General features: G+C 42.9%; 2 protein-coding genes across 3 annotated transcripts in view; both read left to right on the forward strand.

Moving 5' to 3' along the window:
* Positions 1–1,272: 1,272 nt before the first annotated feature.
* btg3 (B-cell translocation gene 3) lies at positions 1,273–4,593 on the forward strand. 2 transcript variants are annotated; one of them, XM_080482683.1, is made up of 5 exons: positions 1,273–1,894; positions 2,859–3,064; positions 3,157–3,294; positions 3,478–3,670; positions 3,996–4,593. In XM_080482683.1, the coding sequence occupies exons 2-5, from the start codon at positions 2,892–2,894 to the stop codon at positions 4,197–4,199; spliced, it is 708 nt and encodes a 235-aa protein (XP_080338809.1). In that variant the 5' UTR covers positions 1,273–1,894; positions 2,859–2,891; the 3' UTR covers positions 4,200–4,593. The 2 variants fall into 2 exon arrangements, with proteins under 2 accessions (XP_080338809.1, XP_080338808.1); XM_080482682.1 differs by having other exon boundaries at positions 1,273–1,331.
* Positions 4,594–6,403: 1,810 nt separating this feature from the next.
* Positions 6,404–17,721, forward strand: part of cxadr (CXADR Ig-like cell adhesion molecule) — a 45,463-nt gene continuing 34,145 nt past the window's right edge. Inside the window, exon 1 of the mRNA XM_080482691.1 lies at positions 6,404–6,564. Coding sequence (XP_080338817.1) covers positions 6,513–6,564 — 52 coding nt within the window. The 5' untranslated portion in view covers positions 6,404–6,512. The remainder of the gene's footprint in view (positions 6,565–17,721) is intronic.

Consider the following 17,721-nt stretch of genomic DNA (forward strand, 5'->3'; position numbering starts at 1 on the left):
GGGATTAAAATGTCTTTTTGCAAGTATTTCAATGACTGCCTTATAGAGCATTAAGTAAAATATCACTTTAACAGTTGTTAGAACTTCTTTTCTATATACCCCTGGTGTCCTCAGGAAGAGATTTACTAAATGTTCCCAGAAGAAAACTTTTAGTTCCTATGCTCCTCACCTGTGGAACAAACTTCAGTCTTAGTCTTAGTCTTAGTCTTAGTCTTGTAGCCAACATGGAGCTGAACTGTTGTGCAGCGATGCACCGTGGGAGTTGTGAGGCTTTAAATGCCATTATTGGGGGTTATCTTATGCGTGTACTGTTGTTAGTGATTGTGTTGTGTTGTGTTTTTGTTGTTTAGTTAGTCTAATTTGTTAGATTGGTCTAGTCTAGTTTAATATTTGTAAGTTGGCAACCTGGAGTGCCGAGGTTTGTGTGTGTCATCTCTTCACACCTCTGTTCACCTACCCATTATTATCCTGGTGTAGATAGAAGTTCTTATAATTGGCCTCGAAAAAAGTGTGCACTCTCAAGTGTCATTTGTCAGCAATTTGGTCACATTCTATTTATTTTCAATAATAATCAATTAACATTATAATAATAATTCTATTGACGAGACAATTCTACAGGATAATTCATGTGCCTGCCTCTCAATGAAAACAGACGCTGATCTCCTATCAGGTGCCACTCCCATCTGCTTTGTATTGGACTTTTTTTGGGGGGGGGGGGGGGGGTTAGTCACTTATAGTTTTTTGGAAACTATAAGTGAAATCTTTAGCAGATGTCATATCAACCTATTTCCGAACAGTCCGCACGTTTTGGTGTGATTTCTGTGTCCGTGCTCCCAACTGTGCGGGAATGGTTACTCCCAAGAAAAACGGCAGAAAAATTTAAATATAATAATAAGTTTGTATTGTTCTTTGTGAGTTTAGTTGTACAGTATTGCATATACAGTAAATTGCACAAAAAGACGATCGTTTTTTTCTTGAATGAATTTCCAGGTATCTGAGATGTGAAGCATAAATATTCACAGTATATAGTGAGATCTTACTGTACTTTCCCGGTTTTAATGTTGGATTTCAGTGAGTTGCCTCACAGATTGAAACCCTGTGAGGACAATAACATACCCGACCGCATGACTCACTGCCAGCAATTAGTGTGACTCAACGGTGACGGACAGGAGCTCGACCAATGAGCGCGCTCTGTCCGCATACTGTCCGCCAATGAGGACTCTATGTGGGCGGGGCCTGTGTCGTAAAAGGCGGTGCGTAGTGGGTTTTTCTGCTGCGGATCAGTCGAAGCCATTCATTTTAACCCGCACACTGAGGAGTTCACACAAGAGGTACGGCCGCGTGTTTACAGCCTTTTGTTCAATTATGTCACCCTCAACTACCCTGTTTTTACATATATATTTATACCGTTACGTTTTAAACGCTTTAACGGCATACGGACTGGCCAGTTGTTGTGTTAGTCAGCGACGTGAAGCGTTTTATCTTCGTTTGTCGCGCGTTAGCTTTTGTGGCTAATGCTAATAGCAAAACAATACGGTAAATACGTCCATTGAAATCTGAGAGGTTAAATCATAATAAAACACGCGATGTGTCGAACTAATTTGGGAATCGGTCTGAATCCCCTCGGTGATTGAGCCGTACCTTCGCGCCGTGTTGTTGTGAAATGTGGCGCTGCGTGTTTTAGCGGAACTGGTGCGTCATAGCGCGCCTTTCTGCCTCGGTGTTATCACCGGACCGTTAACGGCGGCACACCGAGGCGGGCCAAAACAAAGCCCCAGCGCGGCGAAACACGACGATCCGCACCGTCGCTTCATCAGCTTTAATCTTGAAATTCAAACAACAATACCGTCTTCCATAGCTGCAAGTCTGTGCCGCACGTACACCGAGAGACAATGTAGGTGTCGCCTTAATGTGGCTGTTTACGTTCAGTGATTGGTGGGGAAGGATGTTTAAGACTCTTTTACAATGTAATTCGATTTCCTGATGTCTCTGGGGAATATAACGCTTTTTTTTATGACAGACTTGTAGTTTTCCTGCATCATGAAACTTCAATCAAAAGCATTGACAGAACTACATTATGATCTTCAGGGTCTTATTAGTGTATATACACTAATTAAGTGGAGTGTCTTAATCTATCCTTCATCCCAGACCACAGATGAGCAATTTTGATTGTGAATTCGTTAAGTGATACGTGGTCAATTAGAATCACGATGCAAAGATTTGATGCTTTCGCAACCCATTTGTTTATTTAAAATACTTGATATTGTTTTCCAATTGTCTTTGTGTTGGTTAGTCTGGTTCTATTTGTTCCAAATACAATCATACCATAATGTCCAAGAAGTAGATGACAGTCTGATGATTGTACAACTTCGTTTTACTTTTGAGAGATGATCCAACTGCTCCTTGTGATTGTGACAAAATGTATATGCACTACACTGAAACATCTCTTCAAAACTTGTAAATGTAATCCTAATATTTTAATTTAATTGCAGGCTACAATAAGTAATAGAAAACGGTAAAGTTGCACAGAATCTGCCGAAATGCCACCAAACATAAAATGCTGCAGCACTCTTAACTCAGCTTCCTGTAATCTTACCTCTTATCAGTCTGTTTTTGTCCCGACACGTAAGATTATGTAACGAACATATCTGCAACAGTTGTTGACTGCACTATTTTTCTGACGAGCACAGAGAAAATTCCGTTTTTACAAGCATACAGGGACACATTTTATTGAAGTTTTACTGGAATGTCTTCATTACAGAAGAGAGAATTGATGCCGTCGCCCATTTCTCTCTCGTCTCGGCTCCTCTGCATCGTTTCATGGACTTGTCATCTGATCACCTGTTGTTTGCTTTCAGAGTTGCTGAAGCGTAATGAAACACGCGTGAAATATGAGGCGAGAGATTGCGGCCGTGGTGTTCTTCCTGAAGAGGCTGGTGAAGAAGCGCGAGAGGTTGGATTCAGACAAGATTGAGCTGTTCGTGGAGCGGCTGGCCGTTGCTCTGCAGGAGAAGTTCAAGGGCCACTGGTACCTCGAGAACCCCAGCAGGGGGCAGGCTTACAGGTAGCTCAATAACTGCAGTGGGAGACTTCTGTGGAGCCGTCAGTATCTTAACTTGATTGGATTTGAAGCTGAATTCCGTGTTTTCTCTGCAGGTGCATCCGGGTGAACAGGTTCCACAGGCAGGATCCGGAGCTGCTGCGGGCCTGCAGGGAGAGCGGGGTTCAGTACAGCGACCTGGGGCTGCCTCGAGAGCTCACGCTGTGGGTCGACCCCGGAGAGGTGTGCTGCAGGTGAGGAACACTCAACACAGCGTCCAGGGATTTTAAGTTTCACGTAATTCGACGAGGCTCGCCGATGTGCACACGGAGCCTTTATAGACGGTTATAAAGTTAACAGATGAGCGCCCTAACATGAAAGCTACATTTTTACATTGTCGCGTTAACGCGGCCTTTTAACTGTTTTCTACCTTCCAGGTATGGCGAGCAGAACCCGTGCTTCTCGGTGGCCACGTTCTCCAGCCGAGACGAGGACGACAAAGACGTGGCGAAGAAGGTGACCAGCGCTCTGGAGAGGGTGACGTCCGACTACCACTCGGGTTCCTCTTCTGACGAGGAGAGCAACCGCACCTCCCCCCTCACCGTCCCCAGCAGGCGCTGCTCCTACCAGGTACTCCTTCCAGGTGTACTTTGCTGGGCACCTTGAAGCCAGTTTAAGGCCCTGTTTACACAGAAATACTGAAAACGATGTGCATGCACGGCCACGGGTTGGCGCTGTTGCTTCTTGTTGTAATGAAACCACGCACGTAGAACAATATGCTAAAAATGTTAACGGTGAGTGCGTAGTAGCAGCGTTTCAAATAAATTGTGGTTTCCATGGCGACGGAGTGTTCTCAAAGTTCTACCTCTGAAGCCGATTTGCATTTTCACCTAAGAGTCGTGTAAACACGACCTTAATGTATTATTTATTTATTTTTTTCCTCCCTCATTCCCAGGGGATGAATCCGGCCGCTCCGTCATGGCATCCCAAAAAGATGGTGGCCAGCAAGGGCCCGGTCCTCCCGCGTCCTCCTCCTCACTACAGCTACCGGCCCCGCGGGAGAGCCCCCCACCTCAACACCCCCTGGATCCCGCCTCCGTACCGGGCGGGGCCCGGGTACTGGGACACCAACCAAAACCCGCCACACGGTTACAGTTAGGAGTCACTCAGCGTTCACACTGGACATTAAACCGGGACTAAACTTAAGACGACTGACCAATGTTTTTTGTTCTTTACTCTCTCTTTTTTTTTTTTTTTTTAAATAAAGCAGAAAATTTTATAGCTTGAATATTGATTGTTTCAAACTAAATCTTTTTTGCACTTTAGACTACTTGTTATAGTTTGAATATAAATCACTTGTATTAAATTAGATATGGAAATTGGAATACTACACGTATAGTCTTGGAGTACTGTATTTTTACTATTGGAGATGTTCTTGTATGTCACCTGCTGTCCTTTTGTGATAAAATGTTTTATTTATTCATAGTTAAAAGTGTCAGATGTATAGACCAAAATTTATGGAGTTTTATTAAAAACATTCAAGCATCACGGCGGTTTGGACTCTTCATGCGTCTCCTCACTGCGGCCGTTGGTTTTGACGGGTGTGTGGAGTTGTAAGGTGTACATACACATTCTGTAAAAAGCACAGAGAAATGACTATTTGGTTCTATATAAAGTTGAATTAATTTGTTGTGTCAAACTAGAGTCCAGTTCCATCTGCAGTGGGCTGGACTGTTTAATATCGCCATAACAACTTTTAAAAGTTTTAGATTTAAGTTGTGGCGCAGAGTAAATCTGGCCGTGTACAACAATTTATATATATTTTTATGTGGATTTTTGCTGCTTTGAAAATTGTGAAAGATCAATCTGTAAGAATGTTAAGGGGTGTGAAACACCGAGTTTTATTGCTCATCAGATGTGAGGGATAACTTGAGTCTAAAACAAAAGTGCAGATTCAGCTACTTAAATAACAAAATAAGCCAAATATTGGAGGTCTTATGTCAACACGAGCACCTTTTGATATTGAATTTAAATCTGAATAGTGGTTGAAAAATTGTAGTTTAGGGAGATTATGCCTTAGAAGGGGAAAACACTATTGGTGAAACCACTGGTGAGGGGAACAAGTCCTTTATGGACTTTTTCACCCGTTTTCAATGTGTGTGTTTTGTGTGTCAAGTCAGTTATTCTTGCAGCCATGACGTATTTGATCTCAACCTTATTGTAAACTTGGATTAGGAGTTTGGGGTTCCAGGTCTTTCTCCAGGACACTTCTAACACGTGGAGCGGTCGGACTTTTTGAATGTCAACCGGAGCTTTCTGCAAGAAAGTATTAAAGTATATCATGCAGATATAGACGAGTGACAGTATGTCCTACAAGAGAGATCAGGGTGATTGTATGATCGCCTCTGATGAGAGACTTCAGTAGCTCCACATCTTGAGGAATTCACTCAGGGATGCCAAACATGAAGCCCGTGGACCACAACTGGCCCGCAAGAGCCTCTAATCTGATCTGCCAAACCACCAGGTAAAACATGTTTCAAAGAAAACACTAATATTAATAAGTATTTCATATTAAAGACCAATATTGTTATAGTATTTATTCTTTAGTTATCAGGCTATTACATAATGTTTTATATTGAGTTTTTAATTCATTTTCATTTATATACCACAAGAAATACAAAACAAATTATATGAACTGAACCTATGCACATATACGTACATACATGCTTCTATACATACACACACATTTAATTTCTATCAATCTTATTCTTGTTGGTACTGTTGTTATACAATAGACAATGATAAATTAGAAATATATACCATAGCATTTTGCTATCTGTTGGTCACTAATAAGCCTTGTTCATATTAAAGCTCAACATTTCCCTACTTAATTTTCATTCTGAATCATTTGATTGCTTAACTTTGTTTTCTATTCTATTCTATTGTGGAACACCACTATAGATTATTTAGATTATAGATTATCACTATTGTTGTTGTTGTTGTTGTTGTTGTTGTTGTTCTTCTTCTTCTTCTTCTTCTTCTTCTTCTTCTTCTTCTTCTTCTTCTTCTTCTTCTTCTTCTTCTTCTTCTTCTTCTTCTTCTTCTTCTTCTTCTTCTTCTTCTTCTTCTTCTTCTTCTTCTTCTTCTTCTTCTTCTTCTTCTTCTTCTTCTTCTTCTTCTTCTTCTTCTCCAGTCATATTGTGGTGCAGTTCTGTGTTTGTGCCAGCAGAGGACGCCCCAGTCTGCACTACGGAAGCGCGCTCCCGCCCCATCACGTGACGTGGGTCGGCGCGCTCCCCGGTGCACCTGCACGGAGGAGGGAGGAGGGAGGAGTGATGGGGGAGGAGGAGGAGGAGTAGTGAGGGCCAGTTTGGATGCTTCTGAGCGGAGCGGCGGCGGTTCACTTCGCATTCAACACTCAACTTCTCTCACCAACTTTCAGCGCCGTACTTTTGGAATAAGCGCCCCGGGAATGGAGCCGCGGACACCCGGAATTTGCTGCCTGCTGCTCGGCCTCCTGGCAGGTGAGTTCCCGGACTCCCGGCGGCTCGAGACACTTTGGTTCCCGGTGATTTTTCTCCCCCAGAAGCGGCGGAGCTCCGGTGCCTCGGTCGGTGCTCCGCCGTTAGCTCGGACGTTAACGGGGAAACTCGGCATTTTTGGGGCTTTTATCACCAATAAGTTTGGATTCTGTTTTGATATGTCGGAGTTTGAACGTTTAAAACGGAACTTTGAGTACAAACTGTTCGGTCATTGTGGGGAAATTGAACATGGACGAACTGAGAGGTCAGAGCAGTTAGCACAGTGTCCACGTTCAGTAGTTTCCTTTTATAAAGCTGAATTATCTATTTAATATATGTTTAGTCGTGTCCTTGAAAGACTTGGATTGGGTTTTACTAAACTAAACTTTAAGAATGAAACTGAAATATTAACTGATAATCCAAGTTTTCAGGTGAGATTTCCACTTTTTAATGTGTGTTTTTCTTCACGTTATTCTCATCTTTCTGGATGGATTTACAAACCTGTGATTATCGATCTGTGTGCGTGTGCGCGTGCGTGTGTGTGTGTGTGTGATGTCCTGCTTTGTCCTCTGTGCTCCACACAATAGTCTGATCCCTTTTAAACCTGTGGCTGCAGGACTTCAAAGTGATGTCTGCCATCTGCTAACACTGCTCATACCCCCCCCCCCCCCCCCATACATCCATCTCCAATCTGAAATCCCATCAACACATCACCTTAAGCCACATGTTTTCACAGCTGTGTTTGTCTTTCACCTGTTCTGTAGGTTCACTTTTCAGTCTCGGTTGATACTCGGGGTTTGTTGACATTGACTCATCCTTCACTGTGTGAAGCTCAAAACCATTATAGAATGTCTCACTGGATTCCTGTAATAATTTATTCATGACATATTAGATACGATATGATTGCCCTTTCTAGCATTGGGCATGTTTTCTGCTTGTCGTTTGTTAATAAACGCGTCAGTAAGGTGTAGCTCAGAGGTGTCGGAACACATTTTTTGTTACGACGCTACGTACAGCCCAATTCCATCTGCAGTGGGCTGAACCGGTAAAGTAGTGCCACAATAACCTTTTAAGTTTGTGTGGTGTGGTGCCTGACACCCCCTTTGGAGGTTTTAATGGAAGCAACAGTTACATTCACAGTTTGCACATCATACATCCTGTATCACCGATAGACGCGTTTAGAAGAAACAGTAAGAAATGCGAGTTATCAAATCTGTTAAGTTGCCAGATAAAGAGTTGAAGCCACCATGTTTATTTTCTGAGTCAATGATTTCACAGTGAAACTGTTTTTTCTCCTATTTTTTTATTTTTTTATCTGTGACCTGGGCACCAAACTCTTCCTGTCTGCTTCACTGAGTCACTCTGAGGTGTTATTTGAATAGTAGGAAAACTACATGACGGTCGTGTTTGTGACGACGTGTGGCATCTACACTGAAACCAGCACGTCGCTCCTCCCCACGCTACACAATGGTGTGAAACTTCTGCCTCGGGACTCTGTTTTGCCCTCACACTTTGACATATCTCGTTGTTTATTAAAAAAACATTTTTTTAAGGGGGGGTGGGGCGGTGGGAAGCCGTCAGGGCAGTGACATTCCTGTCTGCTGATTAGTGGGAGATTGAACGTGATGAAGAAGTGCTTTGTTTGGGATCTTCCAGCGCATCCCCGTCAGTATAAGCTGGGTTATTGAGTGTAAGATAAGGTTTACATAGTGTGTTGTGTAGCCCGCTTTTGTCTCGCCGTTCACATTGTTGTGTACACTAGTTCAGGCTCATTACCATCTTAATGGCTCCACAGTCCCGTCATTTGGGCGCTGTTCCACTTCAGCAGACAAGAACAGTGTCTGCCAGAGTCGCAGCATTGGTTTAAGCGAGGCTCAGGGATACACCGAGATACGTTAACCTCTCTTTAATGGCAACACAACAAGTCGGCTCTTTCTGCTCTATTTTCTTCACCTCATTTGTCCACGAGGCACAGCGAGACTGTAAAATGCAGACAAAGGAATGTTAGTGATCTCTCATTGGCATTGTTCAGTAGATTCAGACTGTATTCGCTCATGATTTAGTTTCTCTCGTTGATTGAAGATGATTTTCACATTTCAGTGTTTCAAGGAAATGTCAACATTTCCTAAACACAGAAATTAAATTTATTCGTTCCTAAAAGCTGCCGGAGACCCAGTGCACACAGTTTTATTTAAATAGAATGATGGTTTCTTGTGCCCATTTTTCTTCTGAGTTAATTGATCTGATGCAGTGAAAGAGGGAGAAACAGACGAGCGTCGGGAGTGTTTGGGCACAAAGTGGTTAGGGAAATGCTTCTGTGGCAGCCTCCCTTTATATTTGTAAGAGTGGTGTGTTTGTTTGTGTATTTTTTGGCTAATGAGTCGGTATCCTCACCGCTCCAGAGAGCCAACTAATCTGCTCCTCACATGTGTCATCCAAGAGCGGCTTCAAAAAGACACACTGTCATGTGTTCGTCAGTCCGTCGTCACTGCGGTTCGCCCAGTTTGACATGTCCGTCCACTTCTTCTCCCCGCCCCGTCTTTAAACACTCATCCTCAGTGGAGCCATATTATTATACACCTGCTTGGTATTTTTGCGGCTACGGTGGCGTCCTGGTTCTCCCTCCATGTTCGGTTGTTTGGTTGTCCGCTGACCTCGGACAAACCCAAACCTGGGAAAATGTGGGCAGGCGGACACACAAGGCAGCTATCTGATAAGGCCTCGGCTAAAGGCCCCGGCCAGAGACTGGTTGCCTGGTTACCTTTTGAAAACAGACACGCAGATACAAGCGAGTGTGCGTGTGTGTGAGTGTATGTTCCAGAAAAGCTACCCTCCCCCTTATTTGCATGTGTGCTTTAGGTCTTTTCTCACAGCAGGTAACAATCCTTGTGTAATTCTGCAATTTACGTAGTGGAAATATTCTCCAGTGAAACTCATTTTGGGAAATATTTGAATCCATCAATAGATTTATAAACGTTTACACAGCAAAACCATTTTTATTGTGTTGTATAAGTGAAGAACAACCTTTAGCATTAGCTCATGGGTCCGTGCTCGCAGCTACGTGAGGTCTTACTAAAGACTTGAATAACTTTAGTCGTATGTAAATTCTATGTTTTGCATACATTCTAATCCACGCTTCTCAAGAGTTTGTCAAAGTGAAGCTTTCTGGTCACCCGGCCAAGCAACATTTCATCGTGCTACTGTTCATTCCACAACGAGATTTGTTGTCCAGTGTGTCTGCTGCATCAGTAAATAACACTGTGAACACATTAAATGTAATAGAGTCGTAACACTGGGATCAGTACTGAAATTGTTGGAGTGTAAAAGTAAAGCATAATTAAGTCACTTCATAACACAACCTGAGCCGTGGTCGTTGGCCGCACGCAGACGGCAACGACTGGAGGTCACATTAACTTGTCATGACCCAGCAGTGGAACGCCACCGCTCGCCTCCTGTGGGCTGAAGCATGTAGCAGCCGAGCCGAGCGTCCGACTCCACCCAGAGCCCCTTGTCCTTGGAACTGAAGCAGGGACTCGCAGAATCGGATTACACCCCGGAGACGGCGCTCTGTCCTCCACAGTCCAATGACGGGAAAACGACCGCGCATGAATATTCACCGCCTCGTGCGTTAATATTTTAACAGGCTCGCCCTGCACAGGTCCAGAGCCAAGTCCTGCTCTCACCTGTAGGAAAGCGTGAACTGCTGATCCCGCCTTTACCCCCCCCACCCCCACCCCCACCCCACACACACACACACACACACACACACACACACACACACACACACACACACACACACACACCATTTATTTAATTTCTGAATTACTGAATGAAGAAATTACTGCCTGCCAGAGAATCAGCGGACGTGATTAATAGCAGCGCTCGTCCCGGGGTCTCGTTAATGCTCCAGCAGGCGCTTTGTGTTCTGAGCTCATTTCTTTTTCACAGGTAGGGAGTGAAACTGCTTTCTGGGGCAGCTGCCAAATCTTTCCTGGGGGAAGACTCATTGGCAAGAAGCCCCTCCGTCGTAAAGTCAAAGTCACATCGAGAGATCCATGAAAGTTGCATGTCACAGCTGTCTAACTTCTAGAATGTTTCTCTCTCAGTATTGACCCAGTGACACCAACAGACACTCCGAGGGTTAATGCACGAACTTAGTTTAGTATTCCAGCAGTCTTTGGCTTTTCTGGTCGGAGTGAGTAAAACAAGCAAAGTGATCAGTGCAGAGGCAGTGGAGAGTTTCTGTAGCTGAGAAGTTTAGACCGCAAATGTCACCAGTCCCTTGTTTCAAACCAGCTTCATTTTAAAGGTGTCGAATAAAATTCACATGATTTTAAAATCTCATCAGGCAAGTTTGCCTTTCAAAAATGACACTGGAAGCATATTAAAATTTAGTTTTTCTATTCAGCAGAGTAGAGTTCTATCTCAGGTGAGAATATTGGTCCTGAGCTAGAAATGAATAATAATTGCTCAGCTTTTATCCTGAGGGAACCACAACCAACCGAAAAATGGATTATGTTGCAAACGGTAATTATAACACACACACACACACACACACACACACACACACACACACACACACACACACACACACACACACACACACACACACACACACACACACACACACACACACACACACACACACACACACACACACACACACACACACACACACACACACACACACACACACACACACACACACACACACACACACACACTTTTTGTCCTATTTGGTGTGGTGTTGGAGAAAATCCAGAGTCATATTGGACAGATTAAGTAGAACAGTAAAAGAGTAGAGCAGCGGTGTCGAACACATTTTAGTTCAGGGGCCTCATACAGCCCAATTTCATCTCGAGTGGACCGATCCAGTAAAATAATCCCATAATGACCGTTAAATTAAACCGTTAAAAAGTTTTTCTTAGTTGTGGCACAGACTATAGGTGAGCAACATGTCAGTGATTTTGCAAAACTAAACAATTACTATGGGAAATGACCACAATCCCAACATACAGCCAATTTTAATGATACCTTTTGGTACAAAATACTGTGAAATGTCCCAAAAACTTCTCCTATAACTAGTTATAGTCTATAACTTGTTCGCAATGAGGTAGTTGGCTTTCATGGCAGCATCACCGATTTTCTCAGTGTCATCTCTGCTACTCTTAAGAAATTTTCTTTGAAATGTTTACAATTTGCATGGTGGTTTAATTAAACCAGTTTGGAACCTCTTGCAGGCCAGTTTCTGGCCCACGGGCTTTATGTTTGACACCCCTGGGGTAATGTGTAGGCACTTGAGATTCAGCAGGAGCTGTGGAAATATGACTGGAACAGAGATTGCATTGAAGGAGAGACGGTCCCTCTGCCATGTCCACAACCTATCAGTTACAACAAGGTCACGGCAGCACTGAGATTTCCCGCTCTCTTAAGTCCATCGGTCATCAGCGCGGCGCCGCACTGTTCAGGTGATAAACACCCCCAAAGCACATTCATCACTTAGCCACTTGATGCCCAGCTCTGCGGCGCCCACGACGCCCTCTGCTCCTAATGAGGTATAATGGGCTTTGTGACAAATAAGCCGTTCGCTGCGGTGATAATAAGAGTTTTCACGTAGCTCATATCTCACGAGGAACAACGGCAACGTTCCATTTCTCAACAGATAAACGGTGGTGAAGGAGACTTGGAGGATTTCTGTGCAGGCATTGGGGAAAACAAATGTTTCCACGTGGTTAATAGGAGTAAAGGAGGCAGCGATCAACCATAACATTAGGTGCTGTAGCCACGTGTAGCCAGTTTTGGAGACGCTCTGATCCAGTTGTCTAGTCAAGGCTGTTTGTCTTTCTCATGTGAGAGTAGCTCCGATCCTTAGTGTTGCCCAGTTTTATGCCTTAACATGTCAGCTTTGACAGAGAAATGTTCCCTTGTTTACTTTCTCTCTAACTGTCAGGTACCATGATAAAGATAATCTCACATTTTCCACTTCACCAGTCAGTGGTCATTTATTTATGGCTGACAGTTTTTTAAAGAAAGACTCTGATCATAGCTATCGTCCTGGGTGAATGTCTCACCCTGGATTTTCTGCTTTTCTTTGTTACTCTGTGTGTTTTTCTGTTGTTGTTTTGCTTGTTGAAACTCATGCAAGAAGGTCTCTAAAGCCTCACTCTACTTTTGGCTCCTTTTGCTCCAGCCTGTTTATTTTCGTCCGTGCTTTATAACAATGTTTGCTTGTTTTTTATATATATATATATATATATCTGTTTTTCCCTGGCACTCTGAGCGAGGCAGCTCAGCGTGAGGATCCGTGGCGTGGCAGGCCGGCCGACCGGCCCTCGGGGCGGCTGTGTCTGCAGGTGCCGCTGGTACCTGCGAGGAAGCTGTCAGCTCGGCCTCGCACATGCTCTCAGCCTCTGATGGCTTATCTGTTGTGCAGTGTTATAGTGCTGAATGAAGTTGTACACTGTACAGCGTAGGGAGGCGCTTGGGGAATCCACCTTATCGACGACAACAGACTTGACAGTTTGTTGTGACCGTAAATTTCTTTTTACTCGGATCCCTATAAATGTCTCATTTTTGGAGATTAGCTTTGTGTATTGTATTGTGCATGTCACATTATTATCAGCTAAATGTCCAGGCTTTGTCTTACACAGCTGAGTTGTGGGACGATGATTATATTCTGTCCTCTAGCTGTAAACTCCCCCCCAACCCACCCATCCTCTCCGCTAAGAACATTACAGTTAATTGTGTGTCTAATCTTGAAAAATATTATGGCTCCAAAAAGAAGAGCTGCAAGCAGAAGGTGGGGTGAGTTTTGGTTGGGGGTGGTGGTGGTGGTGGTGGAGGAGGTAAAGCAGCTGTTGAAGGAGCCATTTTTAGCGCCTCACCTCATTGAGAAGCAGTGCACATTGTCGACGGCACGGTTAAAGAGCCAGATAAGTAAAAGTCTTCTGAGAGCGTTTTCCTTGATTCTTTCCCCTCGCTTCGATTATTTTTTTGGGCCCTGTGGCGCCGCTATTCAAGTCGGTCCTAGTTTGAGGTTTAATCATCTTGTCAAATTATATAGTTATGCAAATTACTCCTGTCTGTAGACAAAACCCCCCCCAAAAAACAAAAGAGGATTTGAGAGAAAAAAAATGTCTTTTGCCGTGCACAAAATCCCACTTGGAGCAATTTTTTCCAGGGTCTTTGATTGCTCACATTATAGATTATAAAATGACATTGAAGAGGTTGAGTAGTGGAATTTTTTTAACGACGCAGGCTGAATCTCGTTAGGAGCGTTAAAGGAGTATTGATACAAGGCGACACAGAATTAGAGCCAGAAAATCCCATTTCTTGAGACATTTGCTGCTGCTGCTAGACTGAAGCCAAAGATGGCACTGAAAAATCCTTTGAATCCGCAGAGAGACCAAATAAAGAAAAGTAGGCTTTACCGACAGGTCACATGATAACAGTCACAACGGCAGTTCTTGCTGATGTGCATGAGAAAACAATGTGTAGCGCTACAGTGATCTGCAGCATTTTGTATTTATTTTTTTGTTAAATGGTGCTAATCTTTGAGAACTGCTTTATTTTATGAAAGAGCATTACATGAGATTAGAGTGGATGGAATATTTTTCTTTGGTGGAATCAGGCCATTGCTGAAACACACCAAAAAATTTTTTTTCAGTTCTATTAAGAGCAAAGTTGCGTCCTAATTTTGAATCTAGTGAGTTCGATTAAACCGTAAAGACAAAGAAATGTGCAATCTGTGAGAATAGAGTGGTGGTGTTACTAGGAGACTAATGCAGAAGCTTGTAAAGAAACTGTTCACCTGCATGCATAAATATGAAGAGTGTGTGTCTGTTGTAATTAGGATATGGAAATGAGTACCTACAAGACATTGTATGTGCTCGTAAAAGGGGCCTTATGTTTGTACAGTACAACATATCAGAATCACTCCTCCTCTCGGTTGACATGGAGGTCACACCTTCATAAAACCACTGAGGCTTTTTCTCTCAAGCTGCTGCAATAAATTCAAGGTAGAAAAAAAGAGTTTTAAACAAAGACATATTTGTGGACCGGTGGTCAAAGTGTGAGCTGCCACTGGTAAAAGCAAAAATAAAATAAAATCATGAATAGTATGATTTCACTTGAGAAGTGACTTTTGTTGGGGAGAATAGCATCTTAACCATAAAAGTCAGTCTGAACGTGTTTAAAAATTGTGTTGAGAGATTGTCTTTGCACAGGAACTTGTGTAATTAAAATCACATCCTAAACTGAAGCTTTTCTTCAATGGTTTTTACGACAAATTTCTCTGTTGATTGAACAGATATAAAAATGATGATGTTAGTCAGAAAATCCATTAAAAGAAGATGCTCCAAAAAATGGAGGTAGGCTCAGTCAGTATTGTTATTCGCTTCTTCTAGTGTCTCTGGGTAAATGATGTCAAACTGGCTTAAGTGTGTCTAGTAACGTTAGCAGCGCTCTTTGTTACATACAGGTTAATGTTTAAATGCTTCAGTTGATGTGGTGGTGCTTTGTTCACGTGGAGGGATTTTCTTTTTCTTACACAGCCTACATATATGTTACCTTGTTTTATTTTCATATGTGAATGTATCACCAAATTGCACCAGTCGTATAGTTGAAATTGACTGACATTTACTGGAGAACTGCTCCTGCGGAAGTGGACGACTTGTTGATGAGGCTATAATGCTAATTAGTGGTGGTGTGTGTACATGAATAAAACACTTATTGGTTTAACTGACTAATGCTGATGTGGTCTAACGAGGAGATGGACGTTTAATTGCTTTCCTGACAAATTCACCTGACAGTTAGCGTTTGTAAAACTACCAAGTGTAAAGCGACGAGCTCTCCATCAGCACAGCTCTTCACTACTAAATCTTCTTTAACAAGTGTTACAGCCTACCTTCCGAATTTGATCGAACTCTCTTCAGATGGTTTAAGCTGTCATTATCTACATTCTTCTGCATAGTTATATTCTGAGAGTATCTGAGGTTAGCAAAGGCGCCACTAATAAAGGATGTTTGCATCTTGAGAGTGGAAGCATAACACGGGTAAAAAATATTTATTTTTTCATTGCAGCTCAGAAAATCTTCTATAATACGTTGATGTTGTTAATGCTGCGGTGATGATGAAAACACAATACACTGGTCAGAGCTACCACATTTTCATATTATATGAAATGTGTTCACAGGACTTCCATTAGTTAAGTGTAGTTTTACAACCAGGTGTCTGAAACCAGTGAGTTTTCTTCCTTTAATATCCATGAAAAGAGTATTTTACCCATCCCCGTGCCCCTGAAGTTATTACTCCTGGGCCATTGGTGGATCTATAGGTACGATGACCTGGACATCTGCTACAGTAGGCTATAGAAAAAAGCTCAGTGCCTGAACCGCAGCAAGGTCAGTAAGGCACAACAGACATTTAATTACCGTAGTGCATTTTGCCGCCGTGCGAGGAAGTCGGCAGCTGGCCCAGCCGCCCTCTAGAGAGATGAGATTGAACTGAAAATAGCTCTGTGACTGGCTGCTTTATGATGGTCAGAACGCACATTACTGCACAACGCTAATCGCATGTGCTGCTGTTTTAATAAGCGGGCGCGCTGGGGCAGCCGGGCTGGAGTTGTTGCCGGTAAGTTCCTAAGAAACCAGCTGTTAAGTGTCTTAATAGAGCTCATGTTTAATTCATGTGGCGTACACACACACTGCGCTGCGTGGCTGACTGGCTTTGAGTAGCTGATAATTGGAAGAAAAATAAATCCACCACCCAGTCTCCAGTTGAACTGGCACTCACAGCACCCAGCTCCCTTCACCAGATGGAGGGGAAAGCATCATTTATTCTCCGAGATGAGGGCGAGGGGAATGATTTATCAATGACAGCTACAGCTGTAACACAACTCAGCAGCCAGAGTTGTAGATTAATGACCTGTGGACACATAAAAAGATCCTCCGACTGCCTACAATGTCACCCAGTGTTTGGTGCACTAATACCTCTATCAGACGGCAGATGCAGGAAGCAGAGTCAGCATATCCAACTCATGCTACATAATTAACAATCAGCTGTCTGTAGTGCTGAACTTGAGTGTTTTACTAGTTTTTGATTTGTGTGTATACAGTATACGAGGTGTATACGCTGCAGTGCAGCGTCCGACTCACTTTCACTGAGATTATCTACTCCTCAGTCTGATCCCGGCTGCCCTATAAGCAGTGTTTGGCAGCCCGTCTGGACTACACGGGGGTCAGACCTTTTTAGATGTCATTAGAGCCATCAGGGAGCAGGCTTGTAGGCAGGAGCACTTTAGGATGGCCACTACACACTCAGCTGCCAGATGACCTTGCAGAACCTTCTCTATATGACAGGCTGCTTTTTCATCCCTTGTTTGCCTTGTTTCTGCTCACCTACCTGCTGACTCTATGAACATAAATAAGTTCACACCAAGATTTCTTCGAAATCACAGCCTCCTTTTTGATATATTCATATTCTGTATTTAGTTTTTTCAAATTCTACATTCAGGGAGGTTTCTAATCATGTCTCAAGGGGTATAATGCATCCCAGGATCATAAATTCAAACCACTTCTCTACTTGTAAATGCGCAGAATTGTTTGCGTTCATGTCCGTTACAACTACCACACATTCACACTCGCACATATTAAGGAGTCGCAGTTTTACCGAACAAGCATGTTTTTGGACTGGGGTGTCAAACATAAAGCACGTGGACCAGAAACAGAACAGAAGAGGCTCCAATCCGACTTGCTAAACCACCTAGCAAATGGTAAAAATGTCATATTAATCAAATTTCTTGAGAGTAGAGGACACAACTCAATACTGATACCCATATTGGGTGAGTTTGTTAAAACATACATAATGCAACGGCTATAGACAACGTTTTTCAACATTTCACTGTATTTTGCACCAGAAGGTTTCATTAAAATTTACTTCCTGTTTACATTTTTGTGATTTTCGGTAGGAATTATTTGATGTTGTAAAAATATAAATCATGTACATTATGTATACTCTGTGCTACAACAAAGGAAAATGTATTACTTATTATTGGTTATTATGGTACTATTTTACTGGTACGGCCCACAAATGGTAAAATGTGTCTGTTTGTGGCCCCTGAAGTAAAATGCGTTTGTCACTTCTGGTTTAGAGTCACAAAGT

This window comes from Lipophrys pholis (assembly GCF_963383615.2).
Source record: "Lipophrys pholis genome assembly, chromosome: 16".
In the NCBI taxonomy this organism is placed as follows: Eukaryota; Metazoa; Chordata; class Actinopteri; order Blenniiformes; family Blenniidae; genus Lipophrys; species Lipophrys pholis.

What these genes read in the sequence shown, in the direction of transcription:
- btg3 (XM_080482683.1), top strand. Translation starts at nt 2,892, where the DNA reads ATGAGGCGAGAGATTGCGGCCGTGGTGTTCTTCCTGAAGAGGCTGGTG. An exon ending in AGCAGGGGGCAGGCTTACAG is followed by an intron (nt 3,065 to 3,156) that starts GTAGCTCAATAA and finishes TTTTCTCTGCAG; the next exon opens with GTGCATCCGGGTGAACAGGT. An exon ending in CCCGGAGAGGTGTGCTGCAG is followed by an intron (nt 3,295 to 3,477) that starts GTGAGGAACACT and finishes TCTACCTTCCAG; the next exon opens with GTATGGCGAGCAGAACCCGT.